Source organism: Kryptolebias marmoratus, linkage group LG3, assembly GCF_001649575.2.
Source record: "Kryptolebias marmoratus isolate JLee-2015 linkage group LG3, ASM164957v2, whole genome shotgun sequence".
Taxonomy (NCBI): Eukaryota; Metazoa; Chordata; class Actinopteri; order Cyprinodontiformes; family Rivulidae; genus Kryptolebias; species Kryptolebias marmoratus.
Genome location: NC_051432.1, coordinates 3,339,741 through 3,361,869, shown reverse-complemented (window position 1 = coordinate 3,361,869; position 22,129 = coordinate 3,339,741). Strand labels below are relative to the sequence as shown.

At 40.4% G+C, this 22,129-nt stretch overlaps 2 protein-coding genes across 2 annotated transcripts; one reads left to right on the top strand and one right to left on the bottom strand.

Annotated features, from left to right (window-relative positions):
* The first annotated feature begins 278 nt into the window (after positions 1-278).
* On the top strand, positions 279-9,420 carry LOC108242727 (DExD-box helicase 39A). The gene is made up of 10 exons (XM_017427742.3): positions 279-397; positions 2,127-2,334; positions 2,793-2,920; positions 4,126-4,402; positions 4,547-4,665; positions 6,461-6,592; positions 6,812-6,921; positions 7,754-7,898; positions 8,141-8,288; positions 9,160-9,420. Exons 2-10 carry the CDS (start codon positions 2,127-2,129, stop codon positions 9,174-9,176), a joined length of 1,284 nt encoding a protein of 427 aa, XP_017283231.1. The 5' UTR covers positions 279-397; the 3' UTR covers positions 9,177-9,420.
* Positions 9,421-9,437: 17 nt separating this feature from the next.
* LOC108242728 (CCN family member 1-like) lies at positions 9,438-20,001 on the bottom strand. Its single transcript, XM_017427744.3, has 6 exons — positions 19,786-20,001; positions 17,918-18,131; positions 15,780-16,027; positions 15,567-15,693; positions 13,625-13,806; positions 9,438-12,834 (listed from the first exon to the last, which is right to left on the bottom strand). Exons 1-6 carry the CDS (start codon positions 19,834-19,836, stop codon positions 12,523-12,525), a joined length of 1,134 nt encoding a protein of 377 aa, XP_017283233.1. The 5' UTR covers positions 19,837-20,001; the 3' UTR covers positions 9,438-12,522.
* Between the last annotated feature and the right edge of the window lie 2,128 nt (positions 20,002-22,129).

Sequence of the window (22,129 nt, the reverse complement as noted above, 5' to 3'; positions counted from 1 at the left end):
GTGATCCTATAAACTACATAAACAAATTCAAAACAGTGTGCTGTGTTAACAGATAATGACTTCCTTCAACTGCTGTTGCATTCAAGGGTTGTTCGCTACAAATTTGGTCACGAAGGATTTTATTTAATCATATACAGATCGAATTAGATGTCTTGGTCTATCAGAAAAAACCCTTAATGCGTTTAGTAAGGCTAAAGAAAAACAATATTATTACATTCAATGTGATTTGTTTTTACGATAATCGTTTGAGGTACAGAACCACCGGTTTGTATCGAAGTTCGCTCAAGTCCGAGGTGTACGCGAACGCATCATTTGAGTGCCTGCACGGTCCTTTGAGTAGCTAACAACTAGCACGACAGTATCACGCTCACTATTAACAGCAACATATAGACTTAAGGTAACGTTTTTAACAATGTTTGTGCGTCTCACAACACAGGTTTCCAAGTGTGTAGACATAGTGCATGTAAAGAGTGGATACATGTTTAGATTATTGCTCGATTTCATTTGATATTTCAGATTTAATGGTTGGCTTGCTAGCCGAGACATGCTTGACGCATCGACACTGGCCAGTTGTAAACTGAAATAACGTTAGTCATTTAAGCTAAAGCTAGCCGTGGTTGCGGTGAGACGTTTGGTTTCTAAAATCTTGTCAACTTGCAACTGAAAATACAGAACGGTGTTATGTTGGTGTGTTAATTTTTGGAGGCGAAATGGTCGTCCCTGCTAGCCTGCTGCTAACAGTCAATGAATGAGAGAGAATGACTCCATTGTTTATGTGGGCTCGTTGCAGCTCACGCGAGCGGGCTGCACTCATTCTGAGTCAAATTTACTTCCGGTTCATAAATATCTTTTATGTACCAAACTGGTCGTTTATTACCGAACACGCAGAAGTTAATCTTGACTTTTTCTTTCTAGTAATTCTTGGATTTTGTTGTGAGCCAAGGCCTGCTAATGTTAGCCAAGCTAACCTGCTTAAATCAGATTCAAGTTACAACATCGTCAAAATCATGTTTTCCTGAATATGAAACACATGGTCTTATCACTGATTATATGCGTCTACTAATGTTAGTTACTGATCAATTTTGATATGACATGAATGCAAATATAGTAGGCTATGTTAAAAAAGTGTACCCTTTTATATCATCTTGGCTTTACCAGGTTTTAAAGTTTGATCAGTAGAACACAAGATAAACAACAACACGACAAATTACATCATAACAGTATTTATTTATATTTGTGTAAATTCGCCCCATGATTTGACGTGTTGTAGAACCACTTTTTTTCAGTAACTTGAAATAAGCATCTTCTGTAGGACTTTATCTGTTTTTCAGATTGTTGTGGAGGACTTTTGACCCACTCTTCTTCATAATGTTGCTTCAGTTCAATGATGTTTGTTGGCATTTTGTTTCTGAACAGCTTAATTAAGCTCCCACCACAACATTTTATTCATCTGGGCCTGGACTGGGGCATCGCAACATTTAGGTTGTTTTCCTTTTCAGCCACTCGGTTGCAGATTTGCTGCTGTGTTTGGGATCTTTGTCACATTTCATGACTCAGTTTAGTTCAGCCTTAAGCTGTCGGACAGATGGCCTCACATTTATCTTTAGAATCCTTTGGTCCACAGAGGAGTTCGGGGTCGACTCGGGGTCTGCAAGGAGCGCAGCCCTGTGGCTGCAAAATAATCCCAAATCATCAAACCTCAATTTCTTATCTCTTGAATTTTTTTTTTGTTTGTTTTACAATTCCTCTACGAAGTCTCGTCGCTGCTGGGATGCTCACTTGAATGAGCTAAAATTGAATGCTTTCAGTTTCTGAGTAATTGTTCACTCTGTAGGATGAGGATAACATTATTTAGATCAACAAGCAGCAAAATATGCTTTTCTAATATCTGAAGTGTTTTCACTGAGACATTGTATTAACATGCATCTTAATGTTGCAGACCATTAAGCTGCCAAAACTTACTACCTGACTAATAGTCATTAGATGGCATTATGTAATGAATGGAAAAGTTTGAATTACTTTTATTAATTCTTGCAAGACTTTATGGTTGTTATCTTAAATATGAGCGTGCACATTAAAGCTAAAATAAGAAACTCCATTCTCTTCATTGTTTTTTTTTTTTCTAGATGGCAGAGAATGACGTCGATAATGAACTTTTGGACTACGAGGAGGATGAGGAGCCCCAGGGACTCCCGGAGAGTGGTACGCCAGCAGGAAAGAAAGAGGTTAAGGGTTCCTATGTTTCCATCCACAGCTCGGGCTTCAGAGACTTCCTCCTGAAACCAGAGCTGCTCCGGGCCATCGTTGACTGTGGTTTTGAGCATCCCTCAGAAGGTGAGTGGTATATTAGAGTCTTAAATATGTTCAGATTAAATAAAATACATTTAGTTACGTCTTACATTTTAATGGCTGTTTTGTTTAGTCAGTTGTTGGCATTTTATTCGTCCTGTGTTGAAGTTTTGAGGATATTAGATGTTATCACTAAACTAAAAGTCCAAGAAGAATCGACTAACAGTGACGTTTGGGGTTTTCTCAGCCGATGTCCAATGGAGGATTTACAACATATTGTCGACCTGACAGTTAACCTCTGTCTGATTCAGCCTTTACATGTGTTATTCAAAGAAAAGAAGAAAAAGGTTTTAAAACCTGACTGTCCCTATAAACCTCAGAAAGCTCCTACAATGGTTTGGTCCAAAAGTACTTAATCTTGTGCACACGTTGTCTGGAAAAAAACCTAAGCAACAGTTTTGATCTTTTTGCTCACTTAATAATACCATTTGTTTTATTTTTAGTTCAGCATGAGTGCATTCCTCAAGCGATCCTTGGCATGGATATCCTGTGTCAGGCCAAGTCTGGAATGGGAAAGACGGCCGTGTTTGTTCTCGCCACACTGCAGCAGATCGAACCTGTGGACGGACAGGTGAGGTGCACCTTAAACACTGTCTCTCTCATGCTCATTCTGCTCTTTATTTCTTCATCTTCACTGTCTAACATTTACAGTCAATTGTTGTTTTTTTAACTTCTATTCCTGGAATAATTTCTTGGCAGCCAGCTGAAATATTGTGTCATTTTGTAGACATGAAGTCTTTTGCACATTTAAAAAAAAAAAAAAAACATTTTCTTTTGCACACACAGCTACAAAGTCTGCTATAAACCCACGTCTCGCTTCTACTGACGTGCTTTCATGTGTTGTGTTTGCTGATGTGATAAGCTAACGTCAGCTTGCTTTGTCTTTGTTTGGATCTGAGTGATTGTTTGATTGTCATGGTTTTTTTGTTGTTATTGTTTTTTGCTTTTTTTTAAATCATGCGCTGACAAAATTAACTGACAAGTTGTTTCCCCAAAGCACTGATATTGTTTAGATATTGTTCTGTTACAAATTTTGTTCTTACTGTTGAATGTTGTAATTTCTTGATGCCTGCAGCAGACCTGTTTGCCTCAATGTTTTCTAACATGCCCCACTTCGTACTTTCCACATTATTGTGAACCTTGGTCTTTGTGGATTCATCTCAACATGCTTCTTTCTTGTCAAGTAATTTCAGCATCTTATGCCTAACAATATAAGTGTCAGCAATTGGAGCGTGTGAGAAAAGCAGTAACTCCTATAACAGAACACTTTAAAGCCATGTCTGAGATACCTTCTACCCTCTCTGGGCATGACAGAGTCAAAATGGCTAAGCTGTAGAATGGGAGATGCTCGACACATTTTAGATGTAGCGCTCCATGTCACTGCTGCTGAGTTACATGCCTCCTCCGGTTTTGCGACACCAGCTTCATTAATGAAAGCTCACATTGTGGGATGTGCTCAGCTCCATTGGTGAGTTATAAACTTGTCTTTGTCTCTGGTTGAATGGACCGAGGTTGTTGCAGTTTAGTCTTGGTGGTCCGAGCTCCCAGACCAGTGGAGCGCTTCTAAAATCTTAATTTAATTTGCTTTTTATGTGTTCAAATGGTGAGGGTTCCAAGGATTTCTTGAAACAACAAACTATTATTAAGATGACAAAAAAAACGACTCCAGCACTTCTACTGAAATCTATCTGAATTGTTTATTTGGCGTCCTCATTGAGCAGTGAAGCTTTTATGACTTAGCAGTCATTAAAGCTGTTCTCTCCTTCTTTTTGCCAGGTGTCCGTCCTTGTGATGTGCCATACACGAGAGCTGGCCTTCCAGATCAGCAAAGAGTACGAGCGTTTCTCCAAGTACATGCCCACTGTCAAAGTGTCGGTGTTCTTTGGGGGCATGGCCATCAAGAAGGACGAGGACGTGCTAAAGAAGAACTGCCCTCACATTGTTGTTGGCACTCCAGGACGTACACTGGCCCTCATTCGCAACAAGACCCTCAGTGTGAAGAACATCAAACACTTTGTGCTCGACGAGTGTGATAAGATGTTGGAGCAACTGGGTGAGTAAGAGGACACTTCATCAACCAGTGGTTGCTTTAATGAAGGGCTAGGGCCAGTGTCTGGGACTGGGGTGATTCTTTGTTTTTATGCTCAGAGAATGACAAAGTTATTGAATAAAATCTTCTTTTTTTTTATTCTCCCAGACATGAGGCGTGACGTTCAGGAAATCTTCCGACTGACGCCCCATGAGAAGCAGGTTATGATGTTCAGCGCAACTTTAAGCAAGGAGATCCGCCCCGTCTGCCGCAAGTTCATGCAAGACGTGAGTCGTTTCGTGTTACAGATTACTCCCCATTTGTGTACTCATTTGTTTGTTTAAGATGTGTGTGTAGGCTTACATTTAGTAACCCTGTACACTCTTGGAAATGTGTATTTTATGAAGACATTGCCAAATAGTTTTAGGTTAAAGTAGAATACTATTTTAGCCACGTTTGTCTTTAGAAATAAGCAATATTGAAAGATTCAGCTTGACTGGCCAAGAATAATCATATTCATATTATTTTAAAGAACATGTTTTCGCAGAAAATGCTAAGATGAATCTTTTTTTTCCTCTTTTTATCTTTGTTAATAGCACTTTTCACAAAAAAGATTCATAACATAAATTGTTTGATAGATCTTCTATCGCAACAGCTTTCAGACACTAGTTGTATAGCTGTTTTTGTTCATCATGGCTTCAGTCTGTCATGACTTTGAGTTATGGAAAAATACAACAAGGTGTATAGTTTACATCTGTCAGGATTACATCTTTTCAGGACTTTCAAGTAAATCAGGTGAAATATCATTTATAACAAATTGCATGAACTTGTCAAGCATTCGGTAGATGTTTAAAATATACTGGCAGTGGATGGAAGCTGCAGTCAATATTAAGACTGGTACAAGAAAAAAAGATCAGGGTTTTATTCAGATGGATCTCATTGCTCTGACAAGAACTCTAAAATATTGATAAATATGCTTAAAATGTGATTTTTATCTGAAAACAGTATCTTCTGCGTTAATGTGTATCTATATAAAAGATGAACTTAATTGAAAATTTTGTATCGCTGTAAAAAAAAAGTTAGGCACCCAGATGTGGTGGAAATGAAATGAAACAACTTGAAAGGTCATGTGACTGTACTGAAATAATTAAAATATCAGATCAAATGGATAACAGCGTTGGCACTCCAGGCACACTGCTGGTCTCATGTCTGTAGGGTGAGGCGCCTCCTCAGATCTGAATACGAGCAGCAGATTGATGCAGAAGGAAGTCATACAGCTGTTGTATCCTCTCCTGCAGCAAGTCGACCTATACCTGATGTAACTGACCACTAAAATCCAACAGATTAGCACTGAGTCAGAGTTGATGTCTGAGCTGATCCCACATGTTCGGTTAGGAAGATCTGAGGGTCCTGAAAGTCTGAACAATTCCTCTAAATAGCTGATCGAAAGCTAAACTAACCTACCACTGCTGTGCTTGCAGTGTGTCATGCTTGAATTACGGCTTACTAGGTTAAAATGGTCAAAGGTTTGTCTAAAAACATACTTACAGGGTGCTCCATTAAATATCAAACTGACACATTCAGCAGAACAGTTTATGGGAAAACATTTGACTAATTGTGCTTAATTTAAATTGGATTTTGGACTTCAAACCCTTTTTATTAAAATGATGTGCTCTTCCCTGACAGCACCTAGCAACAACTTCAAAACATTTTTATTATTATTAACCTGTAGATTAATAAAAGTTCTCCCTGTATTTTGCCGTGGAGTCAGCGGCTGCGCTTGAAGTCAAACCCCCTTCAGCTTTGCCCACTTGTGTCTGACTGTGTCATAAGTGGCCATTTCAGAGGGGCAGAGTGAATCTCCTGAGCACATCTGGCTCAGCCTGGGCAGTGATCCCCATGGCTGTGTTAACGTGCAGGAGAACAGGCGCTGTGGGCCACCGGGACCTGTTCATTCTGTCAGTACCCAAGAGAATCATGGGGAAGATGCCAACTTCTTTTTTCATGCCTATACTTTTCTAATGAAAGCACAGAGTTCTGTTAGTGAAGCTAATGCTCCTGTGTTTTGTTGTTGTCCTTTAGCCGATGGAAGTGTTTGTGGATGATGAGACCAAGCTCACACTTCATGGCTTACAGCAGTATTACTGCAAGTTGAAGGACAGCGAGAAGAATCGAAAGCTCTTTGACCTCCTCGATGTGCTTGAGTTTAACCAGGTATCTCTAGAGTTTTAAATGAAAATCAGATATTTTCAGACTTCATTTATTGCTTGTTAAATTTGTAAAAATGACTTATTATCAAAGAAAGCACACTTGCAGCTTTCTTATTTCATTCTTAGTCACGCCAAGAGAGTGATGTCTTCTCCCTTTATTGCATTTTTTTAATTAAAAAAAAAGCATAGTTCAGGACTCAGGAGTTTCTTTGGTTTCTGACAGGTGGTGATCTTTGTGAAGTCTGTGAATCGTTGCGTGGCTCTGTCCCAGCTGCTGGTGGAGCAGAACTTCCCTGCTATCGCGATCCACAGGGGCATGGCACAGGAGGAGAGGTGGGTGCTGCGTCACACTAACCGTGGAGGCTTTCTTAGGTTTGGCATTAAGTGTGTCATCTGACACTTCTCCCACAAGTCGAGACGAGACTTTTAACAATATTTTTAGGAAAAAACTTTTGCCGCAAACTCAACTGACTGGCATCTCTCCTCTCAGATTTCTGATGAGTCTCATCAGACTTTGATATCCCACTTATTTTCATAGGATCACTTAATTGTTATATTTTTATTATTAAAGTTTTCTTCAAAAAATAAGTTTGCTTATGCCAAAATATTCATACAGAAATAATAGGTAAACTTTTCTCAATTTATATTTTTTATCAGTAAGGACAAACAGAGTTTACTGTTTTTTTTATAGGACTTTTATTGTCTTTAATTTTTATCACTTTTTTTACTTGTTCCTAATAAAACCATTTTACAAAGAGCCATTGATACAGCCTTGAATATACAACATCCAAAACTCAATGAATATTTGAACAGCTACAAGCATTTCACTATAAAATTATAAGAAAAAAAACACAAGAAGTTAATATGATAAAATAAATACATTCATGCCGACACTGTAGCTGTGAAAACCACAGTAGCATTTGTCTGAGTTCTGAAAACTAAGGACTGAGTGGACATGAGAGTGAAACTCCTGAACGATATGTATCTTGTGAGAGTTTAGTCTCGTTACACACCTATTTGGTTCCAAACTATTGACTCTGTTGTGACACAATCCTTATTATAAAGTTATTTAGTTGAATTTGACATAAGGTTAGTGATAGGATTGATAATCCAGAAATCTGTTTTTCTGATGTTTATATTACCTTTTTCTTCTGCACTCTTCCAGGTTATCCCGGTACCAGCAGTTCAAAGACTTCCAAAGACGGATTCTGGTGGCAACTAACCTGTTCGGCCGAGGCATGGATATCGAACGAGTCAACATTGTTTTCAACTACGACATGCCGGAGGATTCTGACACATACCTTCACAGAGTCAGTTCAGTTCTAAAAACATTTTATTGGTGACAAACATTGGTATAAGTTTCATTTTACCAGCAAAGAAGTTTGCAGTTAATTGTCTGTTGCCTGTATGAAACTTTTTCAATCTCATTTATTTTTCCAAAATACAACTTTTTTTTTGGACAAGGCTAAAGAATCCTGTCGAATTGGGATTTGTTATTGTTTCTTTCATTCAGTCTGTCTTTCGAGCCTTAACTTTCCCCTCTCAACCTCAGGTGGCCCGTGCCGGCAGGTTTGGAACCAAAGGTTTGGCCATCACCTTTGTGTCAGACGAGGTTGACGCCAAGACCCTGAACGAAGTCCAAGACCGCTTCGAGGTCAATGTAGCCGAGCTACCTGATGAGATCGACATCTCTTCCTACAGTAAGTTTTCCCTTTGCAGACATTTGTCACGGCCAAATCTCTGTATTTGTTGAAATATGAGCTCTTGAAAAGTACAAAAAAAGATAAAAGCAGGTTTAAGTATTTTCCATACCCATAGCTGCATGCAGACTCATACAGCTTTATTAGTGACCATGCCTCGGGTGATGAAAAGGTTTGCAGTTTAGTCCACAACTCCTCTGTTTTGAAGAGTTTCAGACAAAGCCTGAACCCTAAATTACTCCCATCGGTAGCACATGGAGTGGTAAAAGCTATATAGCTAGGGATTATTAACCCTTTGTTACATAAACAGGACACAACGTTTGATTTATAAAGGCAGCCCAGCCTTAAAGCATACAAAGCTTTCTCCATTTTACTGTAAATGCCAGCATAGCTGTACCAAGTGGACATTATTTTTTTTATCTAGAAATGTTGTGTTTTCCTCCATTTTCTGGGAAATACTCTGTGCCGTCCATCTGTTGTGCACAATTTTTGCTTTTACTGTAGTGTTTCAAGCATACAGATAATAAAGCTGTGCCCCTATATCAACATTTACAGACATTTAATGTCTGGACTTTCGAAATGGAACATGCAGAAACCGTTAAATGTTTACTTTCTGAGAGTTTCATTAAAATCCATCCTCTGGTTCACGAGATATTTTGTTAACAGACAGACAAATACACACACATATACAAGCAATTACACGATGGCCTACCTTTCATGACAGTGAGCAATAATTAGGTCAGCACGCAGTTTTACAAAATACCACAGCATAAAAATAAACAAACCTTTGACTTTGCTTTAGATAGGAAGTGGAAAAAAGTCAAAATAAGACTCCTTCACTTCATCGTTGTCATTTTCTCTTTTTTTGCAGTTGAACAGTCCAGATGAGTGTGAAGTGTCCTGCCAGTGAAGAACCGCGTGTGACTATTGTTGTTGCTATATTGTTAGTGGAAGGAAGAAAAAAAACAACTCAATATTGTTTAAATATGCTCCTCCCAACATCCATGTAGGCAAATTCATGAGACGTTTTGTTTTCTCACCTCTTTGCAGAGTGCTTGTTTTAGTGTTCTCCTTGTTGAAACCATGAATATATTGTTTTGGTTAAAGAAATAAATTTGTTTTGTAACTTACATTTTTTCCCGCGTTGGATTCAGTTTAGCATACCTCAGGTGTTAAAGGTAGATAAATGGATCCTCCAGCAGAGGGCGCCATTATGTTTCAGAACCAAGGAAGTGGTTTCTAAGACAGGTTCCTATCAAGAAGCCTCATTTGAAACTGTACAAGCAGAGCTGTAATAGTCACAAAGGCTCAAATAAGGATAGACAAAAATAAAATTGTGTTACCTACACTCTAACATAGTTTGTACAGTAAGTGTGTAAGCGTCAGTTATGCAAATTTGGATAGAAAACTGCACTGAGAGAGCTCTGTAATCAAATACAAATTCAGTTATGATTGTCTTAAGCTACATTCAATGCAAAAAAACAAATTAGTTGGTATTAATATACGCTGAATGATTTTCAGTCCCTTATCTGACAGCCTGTGTTACATTTGTTGATGTGTGTGCATGGCAGCATGTCATTTAAAGATTTAAAGGCACAGCCGATGCCTGTGTTTATATTTACAACAGTCTGTACTGATTTTGTACATTTCAAATAAAGTCTTACCTACAGATTCCATCACATTCTGAAGGGTTCAACATGAAAACAGGTGGTTCTTCTTATTCAGGTTGTCACTGAGGAATCGCAGTGCATTATGGGAAATGAAGCGTGAGATGACTAATTTAGAAAAATTCTTACTGCTGGTAAAGTGGATTGCAAAAGTATTCACCCCTACTTACAACCTAGAGTAGGGCTATTCAACTAAATTGCTCAGGGGCCAAACATCTGGCAGTTAGTCATTATGTAAACTTAATATACAATTAAAAATCTAGTTTTATTTTAAATGAAGTCAGTGGACCAGACTGAGTTAAGCTGCAGGCCGGATGTGGCCCCTGGACCATCAGTTGATTAACCCTGACCAAGAGTTTAAATGAAATTTCAATTTGATTAAAAGTAATGGACCTACATAAAATACTCCAGGTTATATTAGTAATAAAGTAATAAAAATATGAAACTGAAAAGTTATGCATTCATATGTGTTCACCCTCGTACACATAATACGAGATGATACGTATACAGCCTTCTCTTGTTGGAACTCGAAGCCAGCAGGAGCCGTTTTAACAGATTCTTCCATGTATTTTTGGACCCGGCGTCTGCACACAAACGGTGTGGAGCTTTAAGCCCCGCCTTCTCCTGCACACAAACATGGTGTCACGTGACCTTTCTTTTAGGAGTGAAATAACTAATTACAACTAAATGTGTTAGAAAAAAATTATATTTGCACTTATAACAGCAGGGTAAGAACTACAAGAGTAAACAGCTGAAAAAAAATATATCCTAGGTGTATTCTTTTTTATTTTTACCTTACCAACAACATCCCGTTCATTTACATGGAGGGGGTGGGATTTAAAACTTGTACTGCAACCAGCCGACAGAGAAGCAGGGGTTTTTTAAAGCTTCAATCGTTACCTTCAGAAGCCACATATTCACCTGAAATCCACCTGTTGTCAAACTGTCAAATGATCTATGTATACACCTGTTAAACAGCCCCAGATTCAAAGTAGTAAAAACTACCACCAAGAAAGCGACAGCATGAAGACCAAGGAACTTTCCTCACAGGTCAGAGACAAAGTTGTGGAGATCAGGGTTTGTTTATAAAAGATAAACTAAAAAAATAACGCAAACCCTGAACAGTCCACAGAGCTCCATTAAATCCTTCATTAGAGAAAGAAAATAATTTGTCACCACAGTAAACTAGTGATGGAAAGTATGGCTCCCAAATGGCTCTTCGTTTATTACTAGTTATGTGAGACGACCCCATTAGAAAGTCATTCGCCAAACTTCACAGACTGCGCGAGGAGAGCTTTAATCAGAGAAGCAACCAGGTGGTCAAAGATAATCCTGCTGGAGCTGGACAGCTCTTCTAAGAGATGGAAGGATGTGTCTATAAATGTACAGAGCTGGGCTTCATGGAAGAGTGTCAGGAAAAATCCGAAAAGGCAGATTGTTTGGAATGTGCCAGAGACTCCCAAAACATGTGGAAGAAGGTGCTGTGGTCAGATGGGACTAAAACTGAACTTTTTATCTGTCAAAGAGAACACTGTGTCGGACACAAACCAAACACCTGTTATCATGCTGAGAACACATTCCCTGTAATGAAGCATGGTGGTGGTAACATTATGCTGTGGGGATGTTTTTCATCAGCAGGGTTTGAGAAACCGGTCAGAACTGAAAGAAAAATGAATGCATCAAAATACAGGGATATTCTTGAGAGGACCTTGTTTGAGTTTTCCAGAGATTAGAGACTGGAATGGAGGTCCACCTTCCAGCAGGTCAGTGACTCTAAACTCTCTGCTGAAGCAACACTCCACTGGTTTAAGGAGAACCAGGTAAAGGTCCTGGAGGGGTTCAGTCAAAACCCAGACCTCAGTCCAACTGAGAGTCTCTGGTTTGATTTAAAGCAGTAACCATCCAACCTGAAGGAGCTGCAGCTGTTTGGTCCTGCAGAACGGACATAAACTCCAGAGACAAGATGGACCAAGATCCTGGAGACGGACTTGAAGAGACCTGATGCTGGAACTGCTGCAGGAGGTGGATTTACAAAGTAGTGACTTTGGAGGGGGTGTATGTCTCACACATAATTTTTCAATTTAATATTTTTTCAGAATTATTTAGAACACTTGTTCCCTGCTGTTCAACCTCATTTGTCTGGACTATTTTGTGTAGGTCCATTGCTTATAATAAAAAAATTAAATCAATTTAGATTCTAGGTTTCAAAGTAACAAAATTGAAAGCTTGCCAAGGGAGTGAGTATTATTCTGAATGTCACCGCCAAGTAAAGTGCTTTGTTGCTTTAGTCTCCTCTCTTGCTGATCAGAGCATCTCAAATGTAATCCTGAACTAGCAATCATTTTAGACATCAGGGAGTTCAAAGCTTTAACTTGGACCCCACAGCAGTTTAAACAAGAACAACCGAGTGTACAATCCACTCTGGTCACAAATAAACTACAATCTGGGTGGTCTAACCAAAGCTCTCTTTCCTGCTTTCGGTATTCACTTTCTTGGAGCCACATGAAGAAAAATGGCTCGTCGTATTGAAGCTTCCTCCTCATCCCATTTAAAAGCAACAATGAGGTTTACTCAGTAAACTTATGCGTGTCTCCGTACATCCAGTGCTGCAGGGGAAGGGCCACTTCGTTGAGGTGGCCGCAGTCATCGTTGCATTTACACGACAGGATAAACATGGCCGGCCTCTGGAAGTGCTCGCCGTCCGGGCACACAAAAGTCACGGGCACAGTGCGTGTGCGCCGTGGCGAGCAGCACCGGCCGTCCGTACACGCGCCGCAGTAGTTCGGACGGTAGAGACGGACACTCGTGCATTCCCCGTAGGACAGACGGAGGGGCCCCGGGGCTTTCTGAGTTGGGAAGCAGCTCCTTCCCTCCTGTGGCTGAAACATGAACGAAGGAAAAAGATCAGAGCTGTCACCAGCTGGATAAATAGGTTTAGAAAGAACTGACAACGTTTTTGATTCCAATAAAGTTTACGCTCTTATTCATCAGTTTCACGTTGAGATTACCAAAGCCCTAGTTGCTACACCAGAACCTAGAAAGGAATTATTTTTAGATTGAGGTGATTAAATTCCTTCGCCTTTAAATAAACTGATACGTGAGCACTTTTATCAGCAGAGGATTAACCTCAGTGGAGCTGAGGAAAGAGGTGTGTTAAAAACAGAGGATTAATATAGACACACCATTTCCCTGGACTCTGAGTACACAGACAGGGCTCGACTACAGACACACTCCTCCTTTACCCCTGTCTTGGCAGGAATGCCGACGCTGATGGACTATATTTAAAAAGGCGCCTGCCTGCCACCAAAACACAGCTGAAGCCAGTTCCTCTGAATGTGGTGCTTCCCAAAATTACCGCTGATATAGTCTGTGCTCAGAGGCTCAGGATAAAGATGGTTTTTGTACTAAAATCCTATTTACTCAGGGCAACAGCATCAATTTTTTTTGTTATATTCTTTGCTGCTCAGGTTAGCCATTTTCAGTCTGTGAACTTGCATTTTTTTTATCTTACAGTCAAACACTGATAAGAAGAGAAATAATCCCTGATTGATAAGCGTTATCGCAGCACAACAAGGTTAAACTCTCTGATAAGTTTTCTTGGAAATGAGGAGGGTGTTGGACCTGCGTCCGTCTCCTCCCTGGGTTCACGCCGAGTTCAGTCCACCTCACCTTGGCGGGGACAGCCAGGCCGTGGCACGGCCGCACGGTGCAGATTCTGGTCTCCTTCTTCAGCTTGCACTGAGGGTTCTTGTTGGAGATGCGGAAGGAAACGCCCATCCCGCAGCTGCGCGAGCACCGGGACCACTTGGTAGTCAGGACGGGACACTTCTCCTCCTCCGGGGTGTCCCACGCTGAGGAATGTTGGAGAAACGAGGGAGAAAATTGTTTTAATAACAAATAAAAATCTGGTAAACTAGCAAACCTAGAAATCATGACAACCTCAATGTTTAAAAAAACAAAAAACACAATGAGTGAGAAAGGAAGGGGGAATCATAGCTCTGTAACAATATTGTACATAGAGGTAGGCCAATTATTTGGCAGACCAATTTTTTTTTTTTTTTTTTTGAACAATAAGTCATCAACTATGCCTTTAGTCTTTTACTGAGCAGGTGCATCTGTGGGCGGAAGTGTTGCTGTGTAGAAAATAAAAGTGTGAAACACTGCACACCTGTCAATCAAACAGCCCCAGCTGCAGGGAGACAGCAAAGCACCAGTCTCTGTGCTAACTTGTAATGAAACATCATAACCACAGGTGAGAAGTTAAGCCTTAGATTCTGATTTTCCAGAGTCTTTTATAATTTTTTGATTAGGTAAATGGTATTTTTTAGAGAAAAAGCAGTCTTCAGCTGCAGTTTAGTTAGTCACAAGCTCGAGTCAGTTTATTAAAAACCTTGGTACCTATGATCAACTCTGGTTTTGGTACAAGGAAATCTCTCTCATTTAGAGTCTATGTGCGGCATGAAGCGGCGCTCATAGACACGGTGAATGTGTGTATACGTTAGCATACAGGGACTGATGGAGAAGCTCCATTACGCTCACATGTGTCCAAGTTACAGTCCTTTATTTATTTTAAATAACTGTAATTTTATGTTTACATCTAACCGTCTCTGGGAAGGCTAAATTCGGCTACTAATTGTTAAGAATGGGCACTGAAGAACCGCACAAACAGGAGGAGGCACATCGTCACCACCATCAGATCTATACAGAGACAGAAAAAAAAATCTGTAGCAGCTACTTCACACCTCACAGTTCTGTGCTCTTTTATACATTTTTAAATGTCCAAGTTCACCTAAATGTTGTTAAACAACTGCTTAAGTTGTGGTATTAGATTATATTTTTACCCCAAAACAAAACATCAACCAAAAAGATAAATCAATCATATTGTATAGTAGCCATTTTCTGCCTTGATTTCTAAAAATCTCCTATCAGACTTGAAAGAAATCATTGGATGCACTTCCACAATTGACTACCTTTCAGAATCAACCCTATTCAAAATAGCTGACCCAGATAATCCACCTTAGCCAACACAACATTGACCATAACTTACTCAAATTTACAAATGTTGAGCTAAAATTAGTAGCAGCTGAGAGCCATTAACAACAGACACTCTGACACATCCTGTAAGATATCGTGCATTTAAAAGAGTTTGACCAAAATGGCTACAACAGCTGTCATTTCTCACCATAAGATGATCTTAGTTTGAAACTCTAGTATCAAAAGTGGCGGGCGATAGGCATTCCTTTAAGGAAAGCTACGTTTTTAATTACTCATTCAGGCTTTTCTCTCTGTCTGTTGGTATAATACACAAATGTAGCAAAAAAGACATTTTGTTTTCACAAAATTCCTAATACCTTCTTTGCGCGCGCGCGCGTGTGTGTGTGTGTGTGTGTGTGTGTGTGTTGTGGCAAAAAAAGAACAGACAGATCTGGTTGTTCCTTTTCGTGCTCCACTTCAGGATGTTTGTTCGGAGCCATCTACTCTCAGCCACACAGTCTTAAGTTTGCGAAAAAGAAACGAACGACATCCATCTGATGTCGTGTTCAGGGAACTTAAAGCTCCAGACACAAAACTACTTTCTTTCAGAAAAAAATCAAACGCTGGGTGTGCTTACCGGGCAGATTTTTAAAGCCATATTTGCTCCGCCAGTTTCTGGACTTTACGTCTGGGAGCTCGTTGGTCAGGACCAGTTCGTTTTGAGGCTGCTGCGGTCTGGGCAGGTGCCGTTGCAGTGGGGGCACCTGTTACAACGGACGCGAGAGGGTGATTTCTTTTATGCTGCGACTGCGTTTACATGATCTACGTGTTGACCGCAGCTAAAACGAACCTGACGTTTAGGTGGAAGAAGCCAGGTGTCCTTGTGGCAGTCGACACTGAAGCAGCACTGTCCCGGTATCCTGACCAGCCGTGGGTAGGGGCAGGAAGGTGATGCTGGCGGCAGCTTGTTGCTACAGAGAGACGTGCAGCCAACAGCTCCATCCATACAGGTACACTGGTGTTTACAGCCGGCACGGAAGGTCTCACCGTTCTGGTAGATCTTGCTGTTGTACTCGCATGAGCGTCCCTCTGATTTAGCTGATTGAAACAAGACAAAAAAAAAAATCTTGCTCCACATTAGACGTTAAAACCTTTAATGGCAAGTTGCACTTAAAAGCACGTCGGCCACAAGCAAAAACAGGCTGCTGTGAATCATCAAGTGAAGATTTACTGTAGCTTTTCTGGCTGAGCACAAAGAATTAGTGCCTTCACTCTGAAAGGACAAGTGCGGCAAGAAGTAACATGACACGTATTTGCACTTGACAGCCACACAGACCTTTGTCTGACTTCACAGAAATTGCATACAGTTACAGCGCTTACCAAGAAAGGATAAGGTGGGTTTTGTTGGGTAAATACATTTCTGGAAAAACAACAGAAATTACCAAATGTTTTCACAAAGAATAAAAATCTATGTGTTCAAAAGTGTCCATACAGGAACCAGCAGTGAAAATATTACTTACTGTAAATCACAGGACTCTTTATACAATTTAATCCGAGACTATTTAAGGCTTTACTAAAACTAAGTAGTGATTTGACACCTCAGTGGTATAGACCAGGAGTCTGGAAGTATTCCAACCTACAACCATGCAGCTTTTCTGTTCCTCTGCAGTGGAACTTCGAAGCTTTAAATAACATAAATAACATGAAAATTAATATTTATGCTTAATAGGAAAAGCTAACTGGAGCAGATGTCTTGTCCACTTTTCTGCAATATGTGACTAAAAGTTCTGTAACAGACTCGTTACTATGGAGACAAGAATATTAATCAAGTTTGTTAGCCGGTTTACCACTACCAGCCAGATCTTTCTCTAAAATCCACTGAAAAATTAAACACTTTTACAGAATGTTGCCAAGAGGAAAAAAACCCACTGTTTTGCAAACATGTTACTCTGTTACTTGAGTTAGTTATTTGAATCAGGCGTTCGGCAAAAATATGGCAAGTCATTTCGAAAACAATGAGAATTAGAAGTAAAGGTTTGTTTTTTACCCCGCCTCTCGCACAGTGACTGCTGGGGATAGGCACCGGCTCCCCGCGACCCGGAATGGAGAAGCGGGTAAAGAAAATGGATGGATGGATGGATGGATGGGTTTGTTTTTTTTAAAAAAAAAACATTTAAGTAAATTGAGTTATTAGTCTTTATAAAAAAAAAAAAAATCAGTGAATCACAACTAAATATGCAACAAACGGTCCTAATTTTCATGTTTATGCTGGGATGCAAATATATGATTTATTATATCAGAGTAGTGTACCTGATTATTTTCCACAAATACATTAAGGACTCACATAGACCTCCATAATTCAGTGGTTAAGGGGGTGTATACAAAATGTATCTCCCTCCTTCATAACACTTTGAAAAATACCGATGAATGCCAACATGTTTAGTTCTTTATTTTGTGAATGTAACAAGCAAAGTTCTATATGTAGGTATCATATAAAACCTAACAATGTGTTGCATCATTCCATTTTTTTTTCAAAATCTCTTTTTCGGTTCTCAAGTAGATTGTGTTGCTCTGGACAAAAGAAAAAGCACGAAATGGCCCTTTTGATTGTGAAGGTCGCAGACGTGTGGTGTAGACTTACAAAGACTGAAAAGTGAGTGCAAACAAGAAAACAGGAAGTGTCAGAGTCCTTGTCTCCTAGAACTGGCTATTCATAGCTTGCGGGGAACCACCGGCATGGTGCACATGGAAAGGGTATTTTTATCTCTGTAACCCCCTACACTAACATAAAACAATCTCTGCTTACTAAAATGTTCGTGTGAGGTTACATGGTGCTTCATCACTGCTTGAAGCGCGCTGCTTTCACTACGGCTTCCCTTTTTTTAAAAAAGCTTTTAAATACTTTGGGGGACTGAGAGTAAAATGAGGTTTGATTCACTGCAGATGGCAGCGTTCTTTCCAAGTGAGAGCAGCCGCCTCCGCCCTCACCTCGACAGATGCCCCAGGCCACGGACACGTCGTTGCCATAGTTACACTCCAGTCCTTTGTGGTGGTCGCAGGGCCTCATGTTGCTGCAGTCCTGGTTGAGCTGCGCAGCGCACACCTTGCAGCAGCCACACCTGTCTGGAACGGTGCTGACGCCTGGGGGACAAACAAGGGGCTCCGCGTGGCAGTCACACACGGCCGGGCAGCTGCCAGTCACCTGGAGGGATCCAACAAAACACAGAAATTTGCTGCTCGATCCCGAAACATTTCCTACAAGCATAAAAAAAAAGAAAACTGTCACAAGTAAAAGACTTGATGTGAAAATGTACGCATGGAAACTTAAATTAAAGGCCTTGTTTTCGTTGAAGGAAAGCTTATTGTCCGCAGTTTTTAAGTAAGAGTTTTAAACTACTAATGATGTTATGAGAGAATTCATGCAACATCACCTGATGTCACACTCAGAGTATATTTTGTGAGTGACTCTCAGCTACTACCACATTAAATTTTAGGTCAATATCTGTAAATTTGACTGGGTTACAGCCATTTTTGCGCTGGCTAATGTTGATTAGTTGTGGCGGACATTTTGAACTGAATTGACTCCGAAAGTTAGTTAGATGTAGATGCACATCCAGAGATTAGTTTTTGAAAGTTTCAATAAAATCCTTCCACTGGTTCCTGAAATATTTTGCTAACAGACAAACAGGGTTAGCTCCAACATTAGTGGTGACATTTTTTCAGCAAAGGTACTGCACAATGAGCAGCACTTGGACTAAGTGTTGGGAAAGACTCTCAGCTACTACCACACCAAATCTTAACACAATATTTGTAAGATTCACTGAATTACGGCCATTTTTGAGTTTTCAAAGGTTGGTTGTCTGTGGAGGCCATCTTGAATTGGGTTGACTCTAAAATTTAATCAGTTGTAGATGTACAGGCCGATAATTATTTCCTAAAAGTTTCATTAAAATTCACCCAGTGGTTCGTGAGATATTTTGCTAACAGACAGAGCAGACTGTAAACAGCTAATGGCAGAAGTTTAAATGAACAACTTACACAATCTGTTTGAGATCACAACATGTTTTAGGGACCAGTCTGAGCTACTACCACACCAAACATTAGGTCAATATGTATAAAACTAACCGAATTAGAGCTATTTTTGTGTTTTTAAAGTCGGCCGGAGCGGCCGTCTTGAATCGGCTTGACTCCAAAAGGTAATCAATTGCAGAGGTACATCCGATGAAAACTTTCTGCCAGTTTGATTGACATTCGTCCAGTGGTTCATGAGATATTTTGCTAACAAGACGAACACACGCACGGACACAAAGGAAAAAACAAAAACATCATCGCCCGCCTTTAGCCACAGCAGTTGTAAAGCTGGGGTCCATACAGAGCACTGCGATGACAGTGTAAGGAAGAAAGTGTGAGTTTCTGCTGCAGGGTTCAGCCTGGAGTCGTGGCAGCAACATGTTTCACTTTGTCCCAACCAACAAGCCGCCGCACGACTACTACCACAACAACCCGGGAGCTGCGCCTGGGAAAGGGCTCATTAACGAGCTGACTGGAGTTTCGCGCCTCTGGGCGTTTATTAATCATAACACCAAGACATAAGCTGGTGTAGATTCTCAGTCATCCAGGCCATGGTAAATTCAAAAAAAGTTAAAAAACAAAAACAACTGGACTTCTATTCTGTAGCTGAAGACGTTTCGCTTCTCATCCGAGGAGCTTTCTCAATGTTTTTGAATTACTTTTGAATTCTTTTTTGAATTTACCAAGACATAAGCTTACAACTATTTTTGAATTTATTTAACACAGTGGATCAACGCATTCAGCTCAGCACTGTTTCTGTGAGCAGGAGGCTCATGTCAGCTTACCTGCGTGATGACGGCTGTTGTCATTACAGTCAAGTATATCAGAAACACCATGATTAGCTTAAAAAAAAAGTGTCCAAAAAAAAAAAAAAAAGTAAAAGTCGAGTTAAAGTAGAACCTCCGCGCAGCAACACGCAGAATGATTCTTAGTTTTTAATTGTTTCATAATGAGTTTCTGCGTCTTGTTCGTTTGGACCTTGGTTCTTTTTTCTCAGAAGATAAGACTAAACTCTACTTTATAGCTGCTGGGGGGGGGGTTCCTCAGTTAGGCCACGCCCCCATTTAATCATATCACAGTCAGTGCGAGAAAAGTGGGCGTGGTTAAGGATTTGGTGGGCGGGGCTTTGAATGAATGCACCCATTCATAGAAAAAAAAAAAAAAATCAAAGCTGGCCATGTGTTTATTTTTGAGGTAATAATTAAAACGCAGCAGCCGCTTTCAAGTCACTCTCAGGCACATTCCTGCCTTTGTGGCCGCCGCCCTCCCGACACTGAGTAAATATATTCACTCAGCAAGGTGATGCAGGCTAACATTCCACCTCTGATGGGAAGAGACAGGGGGACAAATCCTGTTTGTTTGAACAAACCAGTGCTAGAGAGTTAAGACGGAGCGTGCCCGGGAAATATAAAACTATAGCACTTGATCACAGCTCTCTCTTTTGTCCAGTAGGTTCAGAAAAGTGCTCCATAGTGTTTTCATAAGGTTTGTTGCCTGAAGGCGAAGGCATAGCAATGATGTCTTTGCTAGTGTGTGTTCATTTTTCTGCACCTTTAGTAAAATATCTCATAAATCACTTAACAAATTTGGATGAAACTCTCAAAAAGCAATCAATGGGCTGACAATTACAACTGTTTGAACTTCTGAAGCCAACCCGACTCAAGACTGATTTCAGAGGACACAAAAAATTCACTTTAACTCATCTAGTCTCACCAATATCGAGCTAAAATTTGGCGTGGTAGTAGCCGACACAGCACATACTCCAAGTGCTGACAGATCATGCATGATGTTGTTTCAAAGGTTTCGACCAAAACGGCTATCACTCCGTTATTTCTCAACATAAGATGATCTTAGTCTAAAAGTAAAACTCGGAGCTGAAAGGCACATTATTCTAAGAATAAAGGAACTATTGGAATCATTTGTTAAGGTACAGGTTTTGGTTGCTTCATCTTAAATTGAAGTGGACTGGCTGACTCTGTAACCACATGACGCTGACACAGGAAGAATAAGTGTAGGATCTCTTGGAAAGAATTGAGGCTGGAAGCGGGATTATTGTTTCAGGAACCATGCACACGTTGGTTGGCCTCCTCCTTTTCCTCACCCTTTTTTATTTAAACCACAGGTTTCCAGCCACACCTGCTCGAACACAGAGGGCTCTTTTGATGGAAGAAATGTGATAGGCAGAGGTTTTTCACAGTTAGGCCTATTGTATGTAGCCTATATCGACACACCCATGTTAAAAAAGAGATATGAAACCCCAATAAATCATTTCAAAACTACCTTCCTTTATAGTGAAATATTTACTGTACATTTCAACTGTAAACAACAACAACAACAACACACACACAAAAAAACATCTGTTGCAGGAAAAATCTAAAACATAGAGATGCAATAAGCTGGTTGCATAAGTATGCACACCCTGGATGTAATACTTTGTTGAGTCTATCAGCAGCCACACCTCGGATTGGGAATATTTGCTCACTCCTTCTTGCTAAAGTGCTCCAAATCTGTCAGCTTGCGAGGCCATTTCATAATCACTGCCCTGATCAGGTCACCCCACAGTGTTTTGGTCAAATTTAGGTCTAGTCTCTGGATAGGCCATTAAAAAAATCATATTCTCTTCTGGTAAAGCCATCCTGCTGTTGGTTTGGATGCACAGTATGCTCAGAGTCACTGAAATGCCTGTTCATCTTCAGCTTTTTAACACACCCCTTAAGGTTTTGGGTCAAAATAAACAGGGATTTGGAACTGCTCATAAGTCCGTTCTCCTTAAATTAAACCCTGTTCCAGCTGACAAAAAAAAACCAACAACCCCCCAGCATGATGGTGTCACCTGTCACAGCTCCATCTGTTCCTGCCACGCCTTTTGCCACAGTCACTTAACTTTCCACAGTCCCACAGTCCAAGCCACGCCCATGTTGCCATGCCCACACAATCACCATCATCTGCTTCACCTGTTCCTGACTCCTTATATACCCACAGCTCCCAGTACACAGTGCCAGATTATTGAAAGCCTCACAGCGAGTAAATGTCCAGCGTTCAAGTCTTGTCCATGTCCATGCCTGATCTCGACCCTTGCCTGTCCCACGACCCACGTCTCTCGCCTGCCCCTTTTTGGATATTGCTTTG